General features: G+C 39.6%; 4 protein-coding genes across 4 annotated transcripts; 3 read left to right on the top strand and 1 right to left on the bottom strand.

The window, feature by feature from the left end:
- The first annotated feature begins 1,977 nt into the window (after nucleotides 1-1,977).
- Nucleotides 1,978-3,992, top strand: LOC137739294 (succinate dehydrogenase [ubiquinone] iron-sulfur subunit 1, mitochondrial). Its single transcript, XM_068478846.2, has 2 exons — nucleotides 1,978-2,792; nucleotides 3,666-3,992. Exons 1-2 carry the CDS (start codon nucleotides 1,987-1,989, stop codon nucleotides 3,835-3,837), a joined length of 978 nt encoding a protein of 325 aa, XP_068334947.2. The 5' UTR covers nucleotides 1,978-1,986; the 3' UTR covers nucleotides 3,838-3,992.
- Nucleotides 3,993-4,391: 399 nt separating this feature from the next.
- LOC137739293 (uncharacterized) lies at nucleotides 4,392-6,472 on the bottom strand. Its single transcript, XM_068478845.2, has 4 exons — nucleotides 5,859-6,472; nucleotides 5,236-5,410; nucleotides 4,814-5,091; nucleotides 4,392-4,725 (listed from the first exon to the last, which is right to left on the bottom strand). Exons 1-4 carry the CDS (start codon nucleotides 6,315-6,317, stop codon nucleotides 4,618-4,620), a joined length of 1,020 nt encoding a protein of 339 aa, XP_068334946.2. The 5' UTR covers nucleotides 6,318-6,472; the 3' UTR covers nucleotides 4,392-4,617.
- Nucleotides 6,473-7,595: 1,123 nt separating this feature from the next.
- LOC137738818 (cystinosin homolog) lies at nucleotides 7,596-10,430 on the top strand. The gene is made up of 8 exons (XM_068478290.2): nucleotides 7,596-7,845; nucleotides 8,069-8,201; nucleotides 8,797-8,886; nucleotides 9,021-9,145; nucleotides 9,542-9,584; nucleotides 9,772-9,889; nucleotides 9,983-10,032; nucleotides 10,148-10,430. The coding sequence occupies exons 1-8, from the start codon at nucleotides 7,727-7,729 to the stop codon at nucleotides 10,259-10,261; spliced, it is 792 nt and encodes a 263-aa protein (XP_068334391.2). The 5' UTR covers nucleotides 7,596-7,726; the 3' UTR covers nucleotides 10,262-10,430.
- Nucleotides 10,431-11,844: 1,414 nt separating this feature from the next.
- LOC137741048 (cystinosin homolog) lies at nucleotides 11,845-14,794 on the top strand. The gene is made up of 8 exons (XM_068480854.2): nucleotides 11,845-12,150; nucleotides 12,283-12,415; nucleotides 13,180-13,269; nucleotides 13,393-13,517; nucleotides 13,860-13,902; nucleotides 14,044-14,161; nucleotides 14,257-14,306; nucleotides 14,389-14,794. The coding sequence occupies exons 1-8, from the start codon at nucleotides 12,032-12,034 to the stop codon at nucleotides 14,575-14,577; spliced, it is 867 nt and encodes a 288-aa protein (XP_068336955.2). The 5' UTR covers nucleotides 11,845-12,031; the 3' UTR covers nucleotides 14,578-14,794.
- Nucleotides 14,795-15,142: the final 348 nt, after the last annotated feature.

Here is a 15,142-nt window from a genome sequence, read left to right as displayed (position 1 = left end):
GAAGGAATGGAGAAGAAGAATGACAGAGGAAAAATAGAGAGGTGGCGTGAGTTGTACGTGATAAGGGCGGAAGAAGGAGAGCGTAGCTAAAGCCTAAACCAAAGGAAATGGATGGCACAAATTGTGACGTGAGTAGTTAGTAGTTAGCATGTAGTTGTTCTGTTTTTGTACCCTACATGTCACACCCATCATTTGTAGCAAATTCTTAACAATAAAGTCAAATTATACGCCCCTTCTATTAACATAATCTTTCCTAACAACGTTGGGAGATTTTCGGCTATGCTTGAGAATTCGTTATTTTATTTCTTACATCACATGACCGACTGTTATATGCTATAGAATTAATATTTCTCACACTATGTTTAGCCTTTTAGCCGCCTCCCAAACCCATAAACTGACATTTCCATCCACCTCCCTCCTTAATTTTCAGTTTGGGTGTCTGCATAAAAGAGAAAGAGCTAATTACAAAATACTTCCATGAGATTCAGGGCCACTTTCATTTTTTGGTTCACTTTGAATTACTAAATTTTTTAAATTCAAGTCATCCTTGCGTTTCAATGAAATCGGACAGAAAAAAAGATAGTCCATTTGGTATCTAATTGCCTTCTAAAAGTTGGCCTCACACTTGCTATGAGACAGTTAATGGAGAAGTTCTTGGGTACGACATTCAGATTGGAGATGGTGTGAGAGAAAGGTTTGACCAAAAGTGGGTTAGGGTTACCTGTGACAAATCAAGAGGTGGGGAAGGGGAAGGTTTGTTATGTCTGATTCGTAGGTATGAGCTGGTTTAGTACTTGGATCATAGAATTTAGGAAAACAAACGAAAAGTAAAAAAAAACTTTAGTTTTAATGAAAAATGACAAATAAAGGTGAATAGTACCAAAAAAATATAAAAATGTGATTTTTCGTTAAAAGTGAACAGTATCGGGAGTGTTTCGTTAAAACTCTCCTGAATTTTTCCAGTTAATAGGCCATAAAAAGCTAGAAAAAAGAGTGGTTTAAATTGTTAATAGCTTAATTCTTTCAGTAGTTGGGTGAAAACCCCAAAAAGATAGTGTCCCTTTTTGAAAAGATTGTGTCTCTTTGGGTTTTTTTACCCAAAAAAAAATTCTCTTTGGGTTTGAACCATCAAAGTTGGGCCTCTGAGAGACCCAAGTAACAAGCGCTTGGGCCACAACCAGCCACTGTGGGTGGGCAATGAATCAATCTCTTTGTTCCACGTGGCAATAATCCTTGGGTGGCGCATGGTGTACCCACTCCTAAAATCAAACGATTGATATACAATCGAACTACGCTCACACCCAAAAACAAACGGCTCTCCATTGGACACGTCACCGAGGAAAAGCCAGGACGCGCAGGCAATCACGACACGGAATCGAACTAATCCCACTATTTCCCTTACAATTACACATAAGCCCTTGACAGCTGAAACCATCCCCTTAAACCATCTCCATAGTTAAAACTTAAAATTTTTAGCTCAGAAACAATTTTTCAGCTCCAACATTTTTGAAGTAAATTTTTTAGTTTAAGATTATTAAAAAATAAATTTAGGCTAATTTTTTCTTTTAAGGTAATTTTAAAAAAAAAAATTATGTACACTATCATAATTTAATTTTATGAACATTTTAATCTTAAAATATTTTAATTTTGATAAATATTAAAAAAATTATTAAATTCGGGTGAATTTTGAGTTAAATAATTTTTTTAATTATTTTAGCCGTTAGATTTAAATTTGGATCGTTAGATCTTTTTTTACTGTTAGATTTGATTATAATGATTTCAACCGATGGATTCAATATAAATCCTGTAAGACATGCCCATCTGGGTGGGGTCCAGCCGGTGGTTCCCACACCATTTTCTGAGCTAAATCCTAGGGAAATTTGGTTTTTGTTTAGCTTTTAGGCCACATATTTAGCATGAATTGGGTTAGATTGGAGGGAATAAAATCTTAAAAATAGCTTTTAGCTAGATTGGGTTTGGTCGGGTATGGTATTTCCGTCATTTCCTAACCCCTTCGTCTCCATAATAGTCTCCCACTCTCCCTCTCTGTCTCTCTGTCTCTCTCTCCCTCTCTGTTCGCAGTTGTTGAAACTCGGAGACGCAAAAATGGCGACGGGGTTGATACGGAGGGCCATAGCTTCTGCAGCGTCGTCGGGATCGACGGCGGCGGCGTCGTTTCGTTACGTCTGCGTCCGGGCTATGGCGTCGGAGGCCCAGGCCCAGCAGGTGGACCTCAAGGCCCGAGACAAAACGGACATCAAGACCTTCTCAATCTACCGGTGGAACCCGGACAACCCGAAGAAGCCGGAGCTCAAGGAGTACGAGATCGACCTCAAGGAGTGCGGGCCCATGGTACTCGACGCCCTCATCAAGATCAAGAACGAGATGGACCCCACTCTCACCTTCCGGCGATCTTGCCGGGAAGGGATCTGCGGCTCCTGCGCCATGAACATCGACGGCTGCAACGGCCTGGCCTGCCTGACGAAGATAGCGCCGTCGGAGGCAGGCGCCTCGATGATCACGCCGCTGCCGCACATGTTTGTGATCAAGGACCTGGTGGTGGATATGACGAATTTCTACAACCAGTACAAGAGCATCGAGCCGTGGCTGAAGCGGAAGACCCCGGCGGCGGAGTTGGATGGGAAGGAGATAAAGCAGAGCAAGAAGGATAGGGCGAAGCTGGATGGGATGTACGAGTGCATTCTGTGCGCCTGCTGTAGCACATCCTGCCCTAGCTACTGGTGGAACCCTGAGTCTTATTTGGGCCCCGCCGCCTTGCTCCACGCCAATCGGTATATTCATGTCTCTTGATTCTTCATCTCTATTTCAGAACTTGCTCAGGATTTTGATTATTGGTTGATTAGTTTAACATGATAATCTCTTTGATTACCATTCTTAAGTGTAGGATGAATTGATATATTAGGTGAATGTTGATGTGTAGGATTGAAAATTGATTGGAAATGTTGCTTTTTGGGTACAAATTTTGTGTCTTGTTGGGTCAATTTTTTTTATTGGGAAGTTTTACAAACAACAACAATAACCATTCCTTAATTATCCCACTAAGTTGGCTCCGCTGTATGAATATTAGAACGCCAGTGAGCTCGGTTCTGCGCTTGATTGGGAAGTTTTGTTTTGAAAAAAAACAAATTCTTCCTTTTTCAATTCCATGTTTTGAGCTACTGATAGGAACACAACCCATCATAACAAACTAGAGATCTGCTCGTGACTCAAATCTTAGCTGTCTCAGTGATCTGTCTGGCGTGTTGAACGTTGAGTGACCGAGAGTAGTAGATAGTAACTAACATAGAGCTGCAGTTCGTGTGCCGGAGCTCATGGCATAGGTTGTAGTGAGATTGTTTCGAAGGTGATGATAAGGGCTTTGGGTGCCATCTTCGAAAGGCAAGAACTTGAAGAAAAAACTGATTTGGAACAAAATCCAAACGACATTTTGCAGTGTAGTGCTTAATCTCATGTTTTTGGGATAGGATGTCTGTCAAACAATGTTTGTTCCTTGCCTATCGAGCTCGAAACATTCCTAATTGTACTCGGAGTATATAATTGTGATTTTCTCCTCTGCATATGCAATTTGCTGTGGTTGTACATTTTCGTTGTATATCCTTGGAGGTGAACGCTACATCCTGAGTCATTTTTGTGTTGTTATGCAGGTGGATAAGTGACAGCCGTGACGAATACACAAAGGAGCGACTGGATGCAATAAACGACGAGTTCAAGCTATACCGATGCCATACCATATTGAACTGTGCTCGTGCCTGCCCGAAGGGTTTGAACCCCGGAAAGCAGATCCAACATATCAAGCAGCTGCAGCTGAAGCCCTGAGTTTCTGAAAGCAAATGGTGTGTTTATTTCAACCATTTATTCTGGGAATTTTTCAGGGTTCATCAGTCATGTGGTTTGAGCAAATAATTAGTGAACTGATTGTATCTTTTCATCCCTTTAATAAAATTGGGAAGGAAGCATGTTGTTTTTGTTTATATCTTTAGCATCAGCCGAGCGCTGGTGTCGTTATCTTTCTTATCTTCTATGTCGAACTAAAAGCTTTTCTTTGATCCAAAAATCTGAATCCTATACAGATCCACTCAATCACCATTCAAGGTTCAGACATTTCATGATCAAACTCCGTTGTCTGCTCCATTTACGCTTATGTTTCGCTTGACCTAACTTCGGTCTGAAGCAATGTGATTAGCATGATTTTCTGCAGGATGCAACAATGACCACTACACAGCCTGTATATGATACCGTCGGTTCTACACTTTACTCTTTCAATTTCGACGTAAATCTACATGTCGAACACTGCTTCGAACAACACTTTAGACTGCTAAGGCTAAGTTAGGTTAGGTTAGGTTCATGAAATCAACACGAATTTGGAGAGGTTTGTAGCCGAGAAGAAACTAGCTCTTTCGCTCCCTATTGTGCAAGAGAGCGCGAGACTTTATTGCAGTGAATCGCAAAGCCAATTATTACATCATTCCTTTACCTCATCTCATCAATCACAGCAGAGTTTCACCAAATTTTGAGCAGCACAAGAAGAGTTCCACATATCTATAGCAACGTAAGCATTCTAAAAAGGCAAGAGACCGGAGAAGAGATGTATGAAGATTAAATCCTTCTTGACAGACCTAAGAATACAGCAGCTGATGAGATCTGTACCCTGAGATCAGCTGCATCAACATCATGACCGCCTTCAACCAAGCCCCATCTATCCACCTGCGAAATAAGATGCAGTTTTTTAAGACTTTGCAAGAGTTTGTTATGTCAGCACCAATTTGATAGAGAAAAGTAAATGAATTAGAACCTGTATATCTTCTTCGAGTCTGATCAACTCGATTGCTTCTTCAATTTGTAACTTCCCACGAAAAATTCCGATGGCAATTATTAGAGAGTGTGCTGACGATGCGATGGCATCAATTGCTGCCAATTCACAGTCATCTGTTTGTTTTAGTAAGGTCTCTATAGCCCTTGTGAGGCCATCCTCCTGCTTCCCACCAAAAAAGCTCGAGTACACAGCAGGCTTGAAGCCAAATTCTGACTTCACCCACTCAAGCAAAGGATCCATTTTTTCCACTTGTCGGTCTACATAAGATTCGGGGTGCCATGTCTTAGCAACAAATATACTCTTATCTTAAAATATAAAATTATTATTTTCAAGGAGTTACACAAGCAATTTCACGGAAGGTTCAAAGCAGCAAATAATCAGCCACAAAAAAATGATCATACCATGGACAACACTTGTGATATCATTGTCATCTGGGGCGCGACAGAAGACTAAATCTTGATTAAATTTCTTCATCAAATAATCTATAACCTTTGGCCGTGTGAGAGGAACTCTTTCCAGTGCAGTACAAGCATGCTTCATGAGAGGCATTGTAAAAGGCCTAATCCCATCTGTTTCCTAAAAATACATAAAGTTACATAAGACAAACCACCATACATAATCACAAGCAGAAGCTCAACAGAATTCAAGAAAAACACGTAATCCCGAAAAAAAGCTTTTCGATAACAGAATAGAGTAACAGAAGCTCAATTCGGAAAGAAACCTACTTTTCTTGCTTTCAACTTTGAAAAGCAACTTGAATTTGAATTGAGCTACTACTATATGCAAAACATCCAAATTAGAACACAAAAACATACACCTAAATTAAGGAGAATCCGAAAAGCCGATTGAGGAAAGCTCATTTGAGTGAAGCTACTATGAACTAAAAGGCCCCAAAAACTAAACAAGTTGCGATTTTGAGTAAAACCCAATTGAGCTAAGTCCTCAAGTTCCAAGTTTGAGCGAAACGGAAACCCAATTGATCTAAGCTTCTGGAAATTGAAACAAGGGCAGAAAATCAGATCACCTGGTATTCCCATTCCGCCGCAATGGCCTTCGCCAGAGCTAAAGTAGGAAGCTTTAGGGGCCTCTTCGATGGCGTTTTGAGTGTCCGGTAATCGAGCATCACAGTCCAGCCATTGCCGTCGTCGGCCGGCCTCGTCGTCACCTGTTTGTAAAATCTCTTTCCCACGATGGACCCCGTCATGAACGACATCGGCATCGTCACCGACGACGCCGCTTCGCTCTTGGAGCTCGAACTCGACGGCGACTTGACGTATATGCTGTCATCGTGGGCACTGCTGTTGTTCTTGTCTTCTTTTCCCTCGGAGGAGAAGGTGAATGACGAAGATGGAGCATCGGATTGGGGCTGCTCGGCGGTGGCGGTGGCGGTGGAGCTGAAGTGGCGAGCTCGAGAAGAGAGAGATCCGATCAGTTTGAGGTTTCCGACTGATCTTAGGGTCCTGTTAATCAGCAAATTCGCCATGGATTGCAATTAGAGTGAGTTTCCAATTTCAGAACTGGACTGAAATTAGGGTTTTGTTTTTGGGGTTGCGGAGGGCAAAAGCAGGAAGGGAGAAAGATGTTGCATTTGGAATTTTGGAATGGGGGCTTCGGAGTTTCCCAATTCAAAATTAGATTGGGCCTTGTAAAGCCCGTTAGGATGGTAATGGACTTTAGTAACCTTTGAGTCCATTTGGATCAATAGAGGCGGTTATCTAACCCATCTTCATACACGAGTTACAAATCTCACCGCGAGCAGCAGCGTTGAGTGTGGGTAGTGACCGACAATTTTCCGGTGTAATTGAGATCAAAGGGTATAAAAAAGAGAAAAACTAACGAAAAGTTCAAAAAAACTTTAGTTTAAATAAAAAATGACAAATAACGGTGTAGTGAACAGTACCAGAGAAAGGTAAAAATGTAGTTTTTTTGTTAAAAGTAAATAGTACCATAAGTGTTTCATTAAAACTCCCTATAAAGATTGACTCTGGGTTCAATTTGCACAACATTGTGGGTCATGGGTCTCACGCCATTGTAGGTTGCGTTTCGTGACGGAGTTAGGAAGGTTGTGGGTTAAGGCTGTTTTCAATCCAATCCTAACCAGTTGAGTTTGTCTATACCAAACAATAGAAGAAAAGCCCCGCATATCCAATCCAATCTTAACCTAACAAGTCCAAAATACAAAATTTCATCACGTCCGACCCATCAAACGTGCCCTAAAATTTGAATAGAGGTCAATGATGATGCATTTGGCGGCATATGCATTAAAATCCATAACAGAAAATCATGGGGACACAGAAAGAGTAATGAATATATATCTATGACAAAGGTAATACTAGAAATATTAAATTTGTAAACTAAATGATGTTTCACCAATAATAATGAGCACGCTTATCAATGCTTAAGTAATAAACCAAAATCATCAATTTCTATATTTTTTAGTTTTTAAAATTTAATCTACAAATTTAGTATTTCTACCATTACACCCTGACAACAAACTCAACGAACATTCCCACGTAAATGTCCTCAATTCATAACCCCCCTTTTCAGTTACACTTCATAAACCCTTTTATTACACCAAATTTTAAAAGAAAATAAAAGCGCCAATCGAGGCTCCATAAATGATAAAGCTACATCGGAAAGCGGGACCACGTCATCAAGTGGGGCCCACCAGGAGTGTTGGGGCGAATCACAGACTTACAGTTGGATAAAGGTCAAGGGATTGCATGCAAATTTGGAAGCAAATCAGACCATCTTTCTTTCTTGCTTTCTTTCGTTCTTTCTTCCCGTTCTTGCTCTCTCTGCGCGTTTTTGATCGGAGAAAATTGAAGATTCATCGGATTCCCTCCCGCCGGACGAGTAAGAAGGGAGGAGAGAGAAACTGGGGAGAAAAGAATGGCGTCGTGGAACTCGACTCCGCTGGAAATCACGTACGAAGTGCTGGGATGGATGGCGTTCGTGAGTTGGTCCATCAGCTTCTACCCGCAAGTCATCTTGAATTTCCGCCGGAAAAGGTGATTAATTCCCTCCTCGGTGTTCCGAAAACTCGTTCCATTTGTGAATTTTCAAAAAGATCCAAAAATTGAAAACCGAACTAAAAAGAAGTAGTTTTTAGTTTTCATTTTTTTCAGAAACAACGAAATAAAATTTGGAAACGAAATAATTATCAAACGACCCTTAAAGTTTGGTGGGTGAGTTGGAATTTGAATTTGAATTTGGGTTTGGGTTTCGATTCAGTGTTGTGGGGCTGAACTTCGATTTCGTGGTGTTGAATTTGACGAAGCACTCCTCCTATCTCATCTACAACGCCAGTCTCTACTTCAGCTCCGCCGTACAAAAGCAGTACTTCAAAAAGTACGGCGAGAAACAGGTTTGCTCCGTTTTTCCTCTCCCTCAGCTAATTACTTGTTCATATGATTGTTTTTCACATCCCCAGCTGCTGTGTTCTTTGTTTCCAATCGTAAAGCTTCAGTTTTTCGGGTCAAAATTTACATTTTCTTTCACAATCGGGTAGGTTGTATTTTGGTCGAGTGGCAAAGGGTCTAATCTTCTAAGATTAAATGTTGACACTTGATACAAGTTTATGGATTACATTAACGATTGTATTATATATATATATATATATATATATCAGTTTTAGACCAACCTCTATTGCTTTAGTTTATTTTGTTGCTGACATACGGTACGCTGGATTTTGAGGACATCAACCAATTTACGCCTCAGAAAGTTTTCCCAACCCGACCCTGGTGTTTCTAGTGTGTTTCGCTGTTTTTGGGCACGTAAATTTTATTTTTTAGGATTCTATTGAGAGTAGATGTTCAGCTCCCTAATTTGCATCGTCTGGAATCTCAAAAGTGATGAAAGTAATCAGCGCTCGTTAAAAGGAAGGATATATCGATGAGACTGAATTGATACTTCATTATGTATACTCGGAAGTACAAATTTTTTGTGTTCTATGATTGCAGATGATACCTGTTGCAGCAAATGACGTCGCTTTCTCTTGTCATGCTGTTTTACTGACGGCAGTTACCCTGTACCAAATTGCAATCTATGAAGTAAGTATCTTGATCTTAATTCTCCATGTTTAGACTTAAAACCTGTGTTATAGGTTCGAAATTGGAAATCCTGATGTTAGTCATATGGTCATGGCAAGTTTCGTATTTGAGGTGTCGTTGATGGCTTTATGCAGCGTGGAAATCAGAAGGTCTCCAAGATTTCCATTGGAATTGTTGCTGTCGTGTGGTTAGCTGCTGCAGTTTGTGTTTTCGTAGCTTTGCCAAGGCATTCCTGGCTTTGGTTGATTTCCGTTTTCAAGTAAGATTCTTTCGTTTATGTGTTTCTTTGCCTCGAGTTTCATCACTCTTTCCCACATCAAGACCTCCATGGGAATTTCAAACTTTCTCTATGTCAATAAGTTCAACGTAGACAATGAGCTTCAAATCCAGTCGCATTTAGTATAATGTGCTGATTAAGCGAGGCGGATTTCTCAGCATTTGAACTCAACTCCTTCCTTACTTGGGGATGGTTAATAGATTTATCTCCCCAGTCCTCTTTATGAATAAACCGTTACCAAACTACCTCCTTCCAAATTAAAATGATATGTAGCAGTGTAGATGCCAAGATCTGGTTACCTTCTTCTGTCTTGAAGCTTTATTCAGTTGAATTTCTACATACCGCCTTACGGCTTCAGTTCGTTTGATTTTGTTGCAGCTCAATTCAAGTTTCTATGACATGCATCAAATATATTCCCCAGGTTAGTATTCGTTACTCGATGCATTGGCCATGCATTTTCATTGTGAAAAGCATTCGCCATCCTTCGATATGTAGAGTATCTAGATACATAGGAAATGAAGAAAAGAAACGAAACTGTAATTACTGCTTGTGTTAATATTTTACCATGAAACAACAGACTGATGCAATTTAAACTGTTCAAAGTATAGGCGGTCATGAACTTCCTTCGAAAGAGCACAGATGGGTTCAGCATTGGCAACATTTTGCTTGACTTCTCCGGAGGGGCAGCTAGTTATGTGCAAATGGTCATGCAGTCTATAGATCAACGTTCGTAATTCTCTTCCTCAACCAATGTTATTTGCAGTTTGATAACATCGATCCTACGAGATTAATTTGTTTCTAACTTGTGCACCTTTCCAGATTCTTGGGTGAACTTCTATGGAAATATCGGAAAGACACTGCTGTCTCTGGTATGAACTGATATATACAATCATTCTTTCATTTTATCGTTCTAATCTGTCTCAATTTGAAACGCTCTTGGGGCTTTACACTTATACGTGGACGTTGCTTTTACTGAAATTTCAGATATCTATCTTCTTCGACCTTCTGTTCATGTGTCAACATTTCGTGCTGTATCGCGGCAAGAATAGTGAAGAACTTGTCAAGACTTCCGATGAACCAGTTTCGGAAAATGTATAAAGCTTTGAGCTTCGGCTTGGATCTCAACATGTTTGATATTAATAAAATGTATATTAAGTTGAAGTTCTCTCTAAATTGTATTAGCGTATTTTGAGATAAAACGCTACACCTTAAAACCGCATCCTGTATTGAAGCAAAAAATAATGAAGTTGTCGAAATTTTTTTGTAATATATATAAAAATTAGAAAACAGAAAGTTCTCAATCAGTAAATTCTCATCGATCTCCGATCGCTACAATGGCGGATCTTGACTACTTCAAGGAGAGCTTGGAGCCACTCAGTTCTTAGGTCCAGTCCAGTCTTCCGATCCATCACGTAGTTCATGAAAATGTATAAATCTTTGCTTGCAAACTGGCTTGATCAAGAGATGAGATAAGAAATCGTCCGTATATTTGGTGGTAACTTTTCTCAAATTATTTCATCTCCAATTCTCCTCTCGTCCCTTCCTATATGTATGGTCACGATTAAGTCAGTTAATATCTAGTGTTGACTTTGTTATAGAAAGAAAAGAAAAAGAGAAAAGTGAGAGGAGAGAACCAAAGAGGTGGGGATTTGAAGAGGAAATAATCCTACTAGGTACAGAACTATAGATATAGGTCGTAAAATTAGGACAATAGTTGTGCAGTTCGGAACAAGTGGTATAAGAACTATTTCTTACTCAATCAGAACAATATGTTCAAGAAAATGTAGTGAAGTTGGGTACAATAAGAGTTCATTTAGAACCTCATTTTCAAGTGGTAAAAGTAGTAAATTTAAATTAGGCTTTTTAGCTAAAATGGTGTCTGAGATTTGCATAGCACATTACATTGGTCATTGAGATTAAAAATCAATAGAAATAGTCTCTGAGATTGTCTATCATCTATTATTGAAGTTTGGGCAATTTTCAAAGCTTCGTAATTTAATCGTTTCTTAACCAAATTCGACCCATAATATATCAAAATGAAGATAGGAAAGTGTAGAACAAGATTATACCTATTTGAAAGAACAATGGTTGCCGGAGATGGCCGAAAAATAGCTTGAAAGGTGACTGTTCAGCAGGAAAACTGGAAAACTCGCCGGAAACTGGGTAAACGTTAAACGTTCATAACTTCTTCAATACTCAACGAAATTGAGTGATGTGTTATGCAAATCTCCAGGACCATTTTAGATAAGAAGCCTTTAAATTATTTATAAATAACAGTACAATAATAAAAAAAAAACATTTTTTTTTTCTCGCTTTCTTGTTTTTTTCATTTTGAGCGGTAGAAAAAAATGTAGTCTCTCTAACTTTAGTCTTTGTAATATAATCTTTAACTAATATGATGCGAACTGCAGACTCAAACTTATATAGACATAAAGATTCAAACTTAACTACGCTTCGGTCTATAACCTGACGAAGGTGATGACGTTGGAATTTGGCGCCGTATAGACTTATACGTTAAAAACAATAACTGAAAGTCATGGGGGCCGCAGCTCAATGAACATTCACGCCAAGATGGCCTCAATTCATAAACCTCTCGCTACAGAAACTTTGAAATAAAAAGAAAAGACGCGCCAATCGTACCTTCATAAGGTTACGTGTACGTCGCCAAATCGAGCCACGTCATCGAGTGGGGCCCACGCGGAACGGACCGGCGAATGACAGTTGAAATTTAACCCACCCTTTCTTCCTTCTCGCTCTTGCTCTCTCCCCGCGCTTTTGATCGACAAAATTTAAGGCTGCTTGGAATCCTCTCGCTGCCGGCTGAGTGGGAACCGGGAGGAGAGAGAGGTAAAGTGGAGGAGGAAAGGAATGGCGTTGTGGAATTCGATTCCGTTGGAAATCACATACGAAGTTCTGGGATGGGTGGCGTTCCTGAGTTGGACCGTCGGTGCCTACCCGCAAATCGTCTTAAATATCCGCCGGAAAAGGTGATTAATTCCCGTATCTATTTTCTCGGGGATTCGATTCCGACCAAGATTTTGTCTTGTGAAATTCGAAATGGGTTTTTTCTTTTTAAATTTTTGGATGGTGAGTCTGAAAATTTGAATTTCGGATTTCAGTGTTGTGGGGCTGAACTTCGATTTCGTGGTGCTGAATTTGACAAAGCAATCCGCCTATCTCATTTACAACGCCAGTCTCTACTTCAGCTCCGCCGTCCAAAAGCAGTACTTTGAAAAGTACGGCAAAGAACAGGTTTGTTCTGTTCTGTTTTCCCTCTCCCTAGCTACTCGTTCTTATGGTTGCTTTCATTCCCAGCAGCTGTGTTCTCTGTTTTCAATCATAAGCCATCTCCAACCGATCCGGTCAGAGAGTCATAGGGCTAAAAATAACCTGATAAGAAAACCGTTTTTAACCAGCCTGAAATGATAAGAAAATCGTCTCCAACTGAAGATTAGGTTAAAGGGCATGTGGGCCCCACCGGTCCAAAACCAGCCAACCCACTTTTTTTTTTGTTTCCATTTGCCCAACCTACTTTAGGGTTTAGGATTTTTTTTCCCCCAGCTCTTTTTTTTTTTTTTGTTTTTTGAACTTTTTTTTTTTAATTTTTTATTTTTTCCTACACCATTTCTTACATATTTTTTCACCATTTTATATTATCTTACCTTATTTTATTTCAATTCTTCACATTCCATACTATAGTCCTTTGGCCCTCGGTTGGAGATGATTTTTTGTCAAGGGGCTATGTTTGGCCTGTGGCCTTCTGGCCCTTCGGTTGGAAATGATAAGAAATATGATCATGCACTGTTTATGAAAATATTAATTTCTTAGAGGGTTAAAGAGCTCTTGTTGGAGATGGCTTAAAGCTTCGGTTTTTTGTGTCGAAATTTACATTTTCACAATTGGGTAGGTTGTATTTTGGTTGATTAGCTAGTGCACCTAATGGAAGGAAAGAGATTTAGTTGATAGATTATATGTATATTTGGAAGTACTAATCTCTTCTTGTCCTATGATTGCAGATGATACCTGTTGCAGCAAATGATGTTGCTTTCTCTATTCATGCCGTTTTGATGACGGCAGTTACCCTGTGCCAAATTGCAATCTATGAAGTGTGTCTTGATCTTCTTTGCCTAGTTTAGATTTTAATATGTGTTATACACTCACAATCCTGATGTCAGTCGCACTGTCACGGCAAGTTTCATATTTGACCTTTTGGTGATGGCTTTATGCAGCGCGGAAATCAGAAGGTCTCCAAGATTTCCTTTGGAATTGTTGCTGCCGTGTGGTTAGGTGCTGCAGTTTGTGTTTTCTTAGCTCTGCCAACCCATTCCTGGCTTTGGTTGATCTCAATTTTCAAGTAAGATTTTTTTCCTTTATGTTTTTGTGCCTCAAATTTCATTGTATTGTCCGTGTAAATTATGACTGAGACTTGATGGAATGTCTATTGTCTTTAAAGTGCATCATCTCTGGTGACGGTTAATAGTTTTATCTTCTCAGTCGTCGTTATGCACAAACCAAACCACCGTTTTCCAAATTACAATGATTTTTTGTAGCAGAGTAGATGTCAAGATCTATTTACCTTCTGTTGCCTTGAAACTTTATTCAATTTATTTTGTTCATACGGTTTTGTTGTATTCAGCGGTAGTTGGGTTTGTGTGAAGTTCTCGTTCTAAATTCAATTCATTTAATATTGTTGCAGCTCAATTCAAGTTTTTATGACAGTCATCAAATATATTCCCCAGGTTTGTATTGCATCCTATAATCCTTTTCAAATACTTCACATTCCGGTCCTCAATGCATTCGCTTCATTCAATATAGAGCATATGGATAGGTAGGAAAGAACAGTAAGCCTGTGCTGATACAAAACTTATTTCGAAGTATAGGCGTTCATGAACTTCCTGCGGAAGAGCACAGATGGATTCAGCATTGGCAACATTTTACTTGACTTTTCCGGAGGGGTGGCTAATTATGCACAAATGGCCGTGCAGTCTATAGATCAAGGTTCATCATCTCTTCCTCAACCAATGATATATAGTTTCAGTTTGATAACATCGATCCTTTGTGCTTAATTTGTTTCTAAATTGTGCGCCTTCCAGGTTCTTGGGTGAACTTCTATGGAAATATAGGAAAGACGCTGCTGTCTTTGGTATGGACTGATATCATCATCTTGAACAAGTCGATTTGTTCCTCTTTCGTTAAATGATTTGTGCCTCTTCTTACTGTTTCAGATATCTATATTCTTTGACCTTATATTCATGAGTCAACACTTTGTGCTGTATCGCGGCAAGAGGGCATTGATCGCCCCTAAAATCATCAGTAAGGAGAGCACGGAACCACTTACCCCTAAAATCATCAGTAATGAGAGCACGGAACCACTTATCAAGTCTTCCGATGATCCAGTTTCAGAAAATGTATGAAGCTTCAAGCTCGGCTTGACCTCTCAACGTGTAAGATATCAGCTTACACTTACAGCTTACATCTGGTATGTAAGATTTAGTAAGCTTTCGGTTGTCTCTTGTATTTTACTTTCTTTGTGTACAGGGAATAAGAAAAACAGTCATTTGGAGCGTCAAAAGTAGCCACACTGTATGAACATTATGCAGTTCAAATATATGTGGTACAAATTTTACTGAACTCTTATAATTTCGGGGTAAACTGAGAGCCGAAAACTCGGAACCCTAGTTATATACCAGATGAGGGCATGATTATCTCTCTAGCGATTATCTGACAGATTACCAAAGTAAGGAAGATTAAGGTTAGTTGTTAGCGCCACGAACGTGATTTGTGGTTCCGTTTTTCGGTTTAATTGGTACAATCGCGAGCTTGTTGCTTCTTGTAAAACCTTTGACTTATAGTGCAAAGTTTGTGAATCCAAGGAGCTAAGGGAGTTTTTGGAAAAGGAATTGAGACTAACCCTAAACCTTGCAGTTCAAGGTGCCTCCCTTTGCCTTGTGGCTCACATCTCATGAAAACTTTTGTCCA

The sequence above is a fragment of the Pyrus communis genome, chromosome 9, assembly GCF_041283825.1.
Source record: "Pyrus communis isolate YQ-2024b chromosome 9, ASM4128382v1, whole genome shotgun sequence".
NCBI classification, from domain to species: domain Eukaryota; kingdom Viridiplantae; phylum Streptophyta; class Magnoliopsida; order Rosales; family Rosaceae; genus Pyrus; species Pyrus communis.
This window is presented reverse-complemented; position numbering and strand designations above follow the sequence as displayed.

Excerpts from the sequence above, each read along its gene's own strand:
- LOC137739294 (XM_068478846.2), top strand. The coding sequence starts at position 1,987 with ATGGTATTTCCGTCATTTCCTAACCCCTTCGTCTCCATAATAGTCTCC. Across the intron at positions 2,793-3,665 it reads GCCTTGCTCCACGCCAATCG|GTGGATAAGTGACAGCCGTG; the intron begins GTATATTCATGT and ends GTTGTTATGCAG.
- LOC137739293 (XM_068478845.2), bottom strand. The coding sequence starts at position 6,317 with ATGGCGAATTTGCTGATTAACAGGACCCTAAGATCAGTCGGAAACCTC. Across the intron at positions 5,092-5,235 it reads TATCACAAGTGTTGTCCATG|ACCGACAAGTGGAAAAAATG; the intron begins GTATGATCATTT and ends AATCTTATGTAG. Across the intron at positions 4,726-4,813 it reads GACTCGAAGAAGATATACAG|GTGGATAGATGGGGCTTGGT; the intron begins GTTCTAATTCAT and ends CTTATTTCGCAG.
- LOC137741048 (XM_068480854.2), top strand. The coding sequence starts at position 12,032 with ATGGCGTTGTGGAATTCGATTCCGTTGGAAATCACATACGAAGTTCTG. Across the intron at positions 12,151-12,282 it reads TTAAATATCCGCCGGAAAAG|TGTTGTGGGGCTGAACTTCG; the intron begins GTGATTAATTCC and ends TTCGGATTTCAG. Across the intron at positions 13,518-13,859 it reads TGGTTGATCTCAATTTTCAA|CTCAATTCAAGTTTTTATGA; the intron begins GTAAGATTTTTT and ends ATATTGTTGCAG.
- LOC137738818 (XM_068478290.2), top strand. The coding sequence starts at position 7,727 with ATGGCGTCGTGGAACTCGACTCCGCTGGAAATCACGTACGAAGTGCTG. Across the intron at positions 9,146-9,541 it reads TGGTTGATTTCCGTTTTCAA|CTCAATTCAAGTTTCTATGA; the intron begins GTAAGATTCTTT and ends ATTTTGTTGCAG. Across the intron at positions 10,033-10,147 it reads GAAAGACACTGCTGTCTCTG|ATATCTATCTTCTTCGACCT; the intron begins GTATGAACTGAT and ends CTGAAATTTCAG.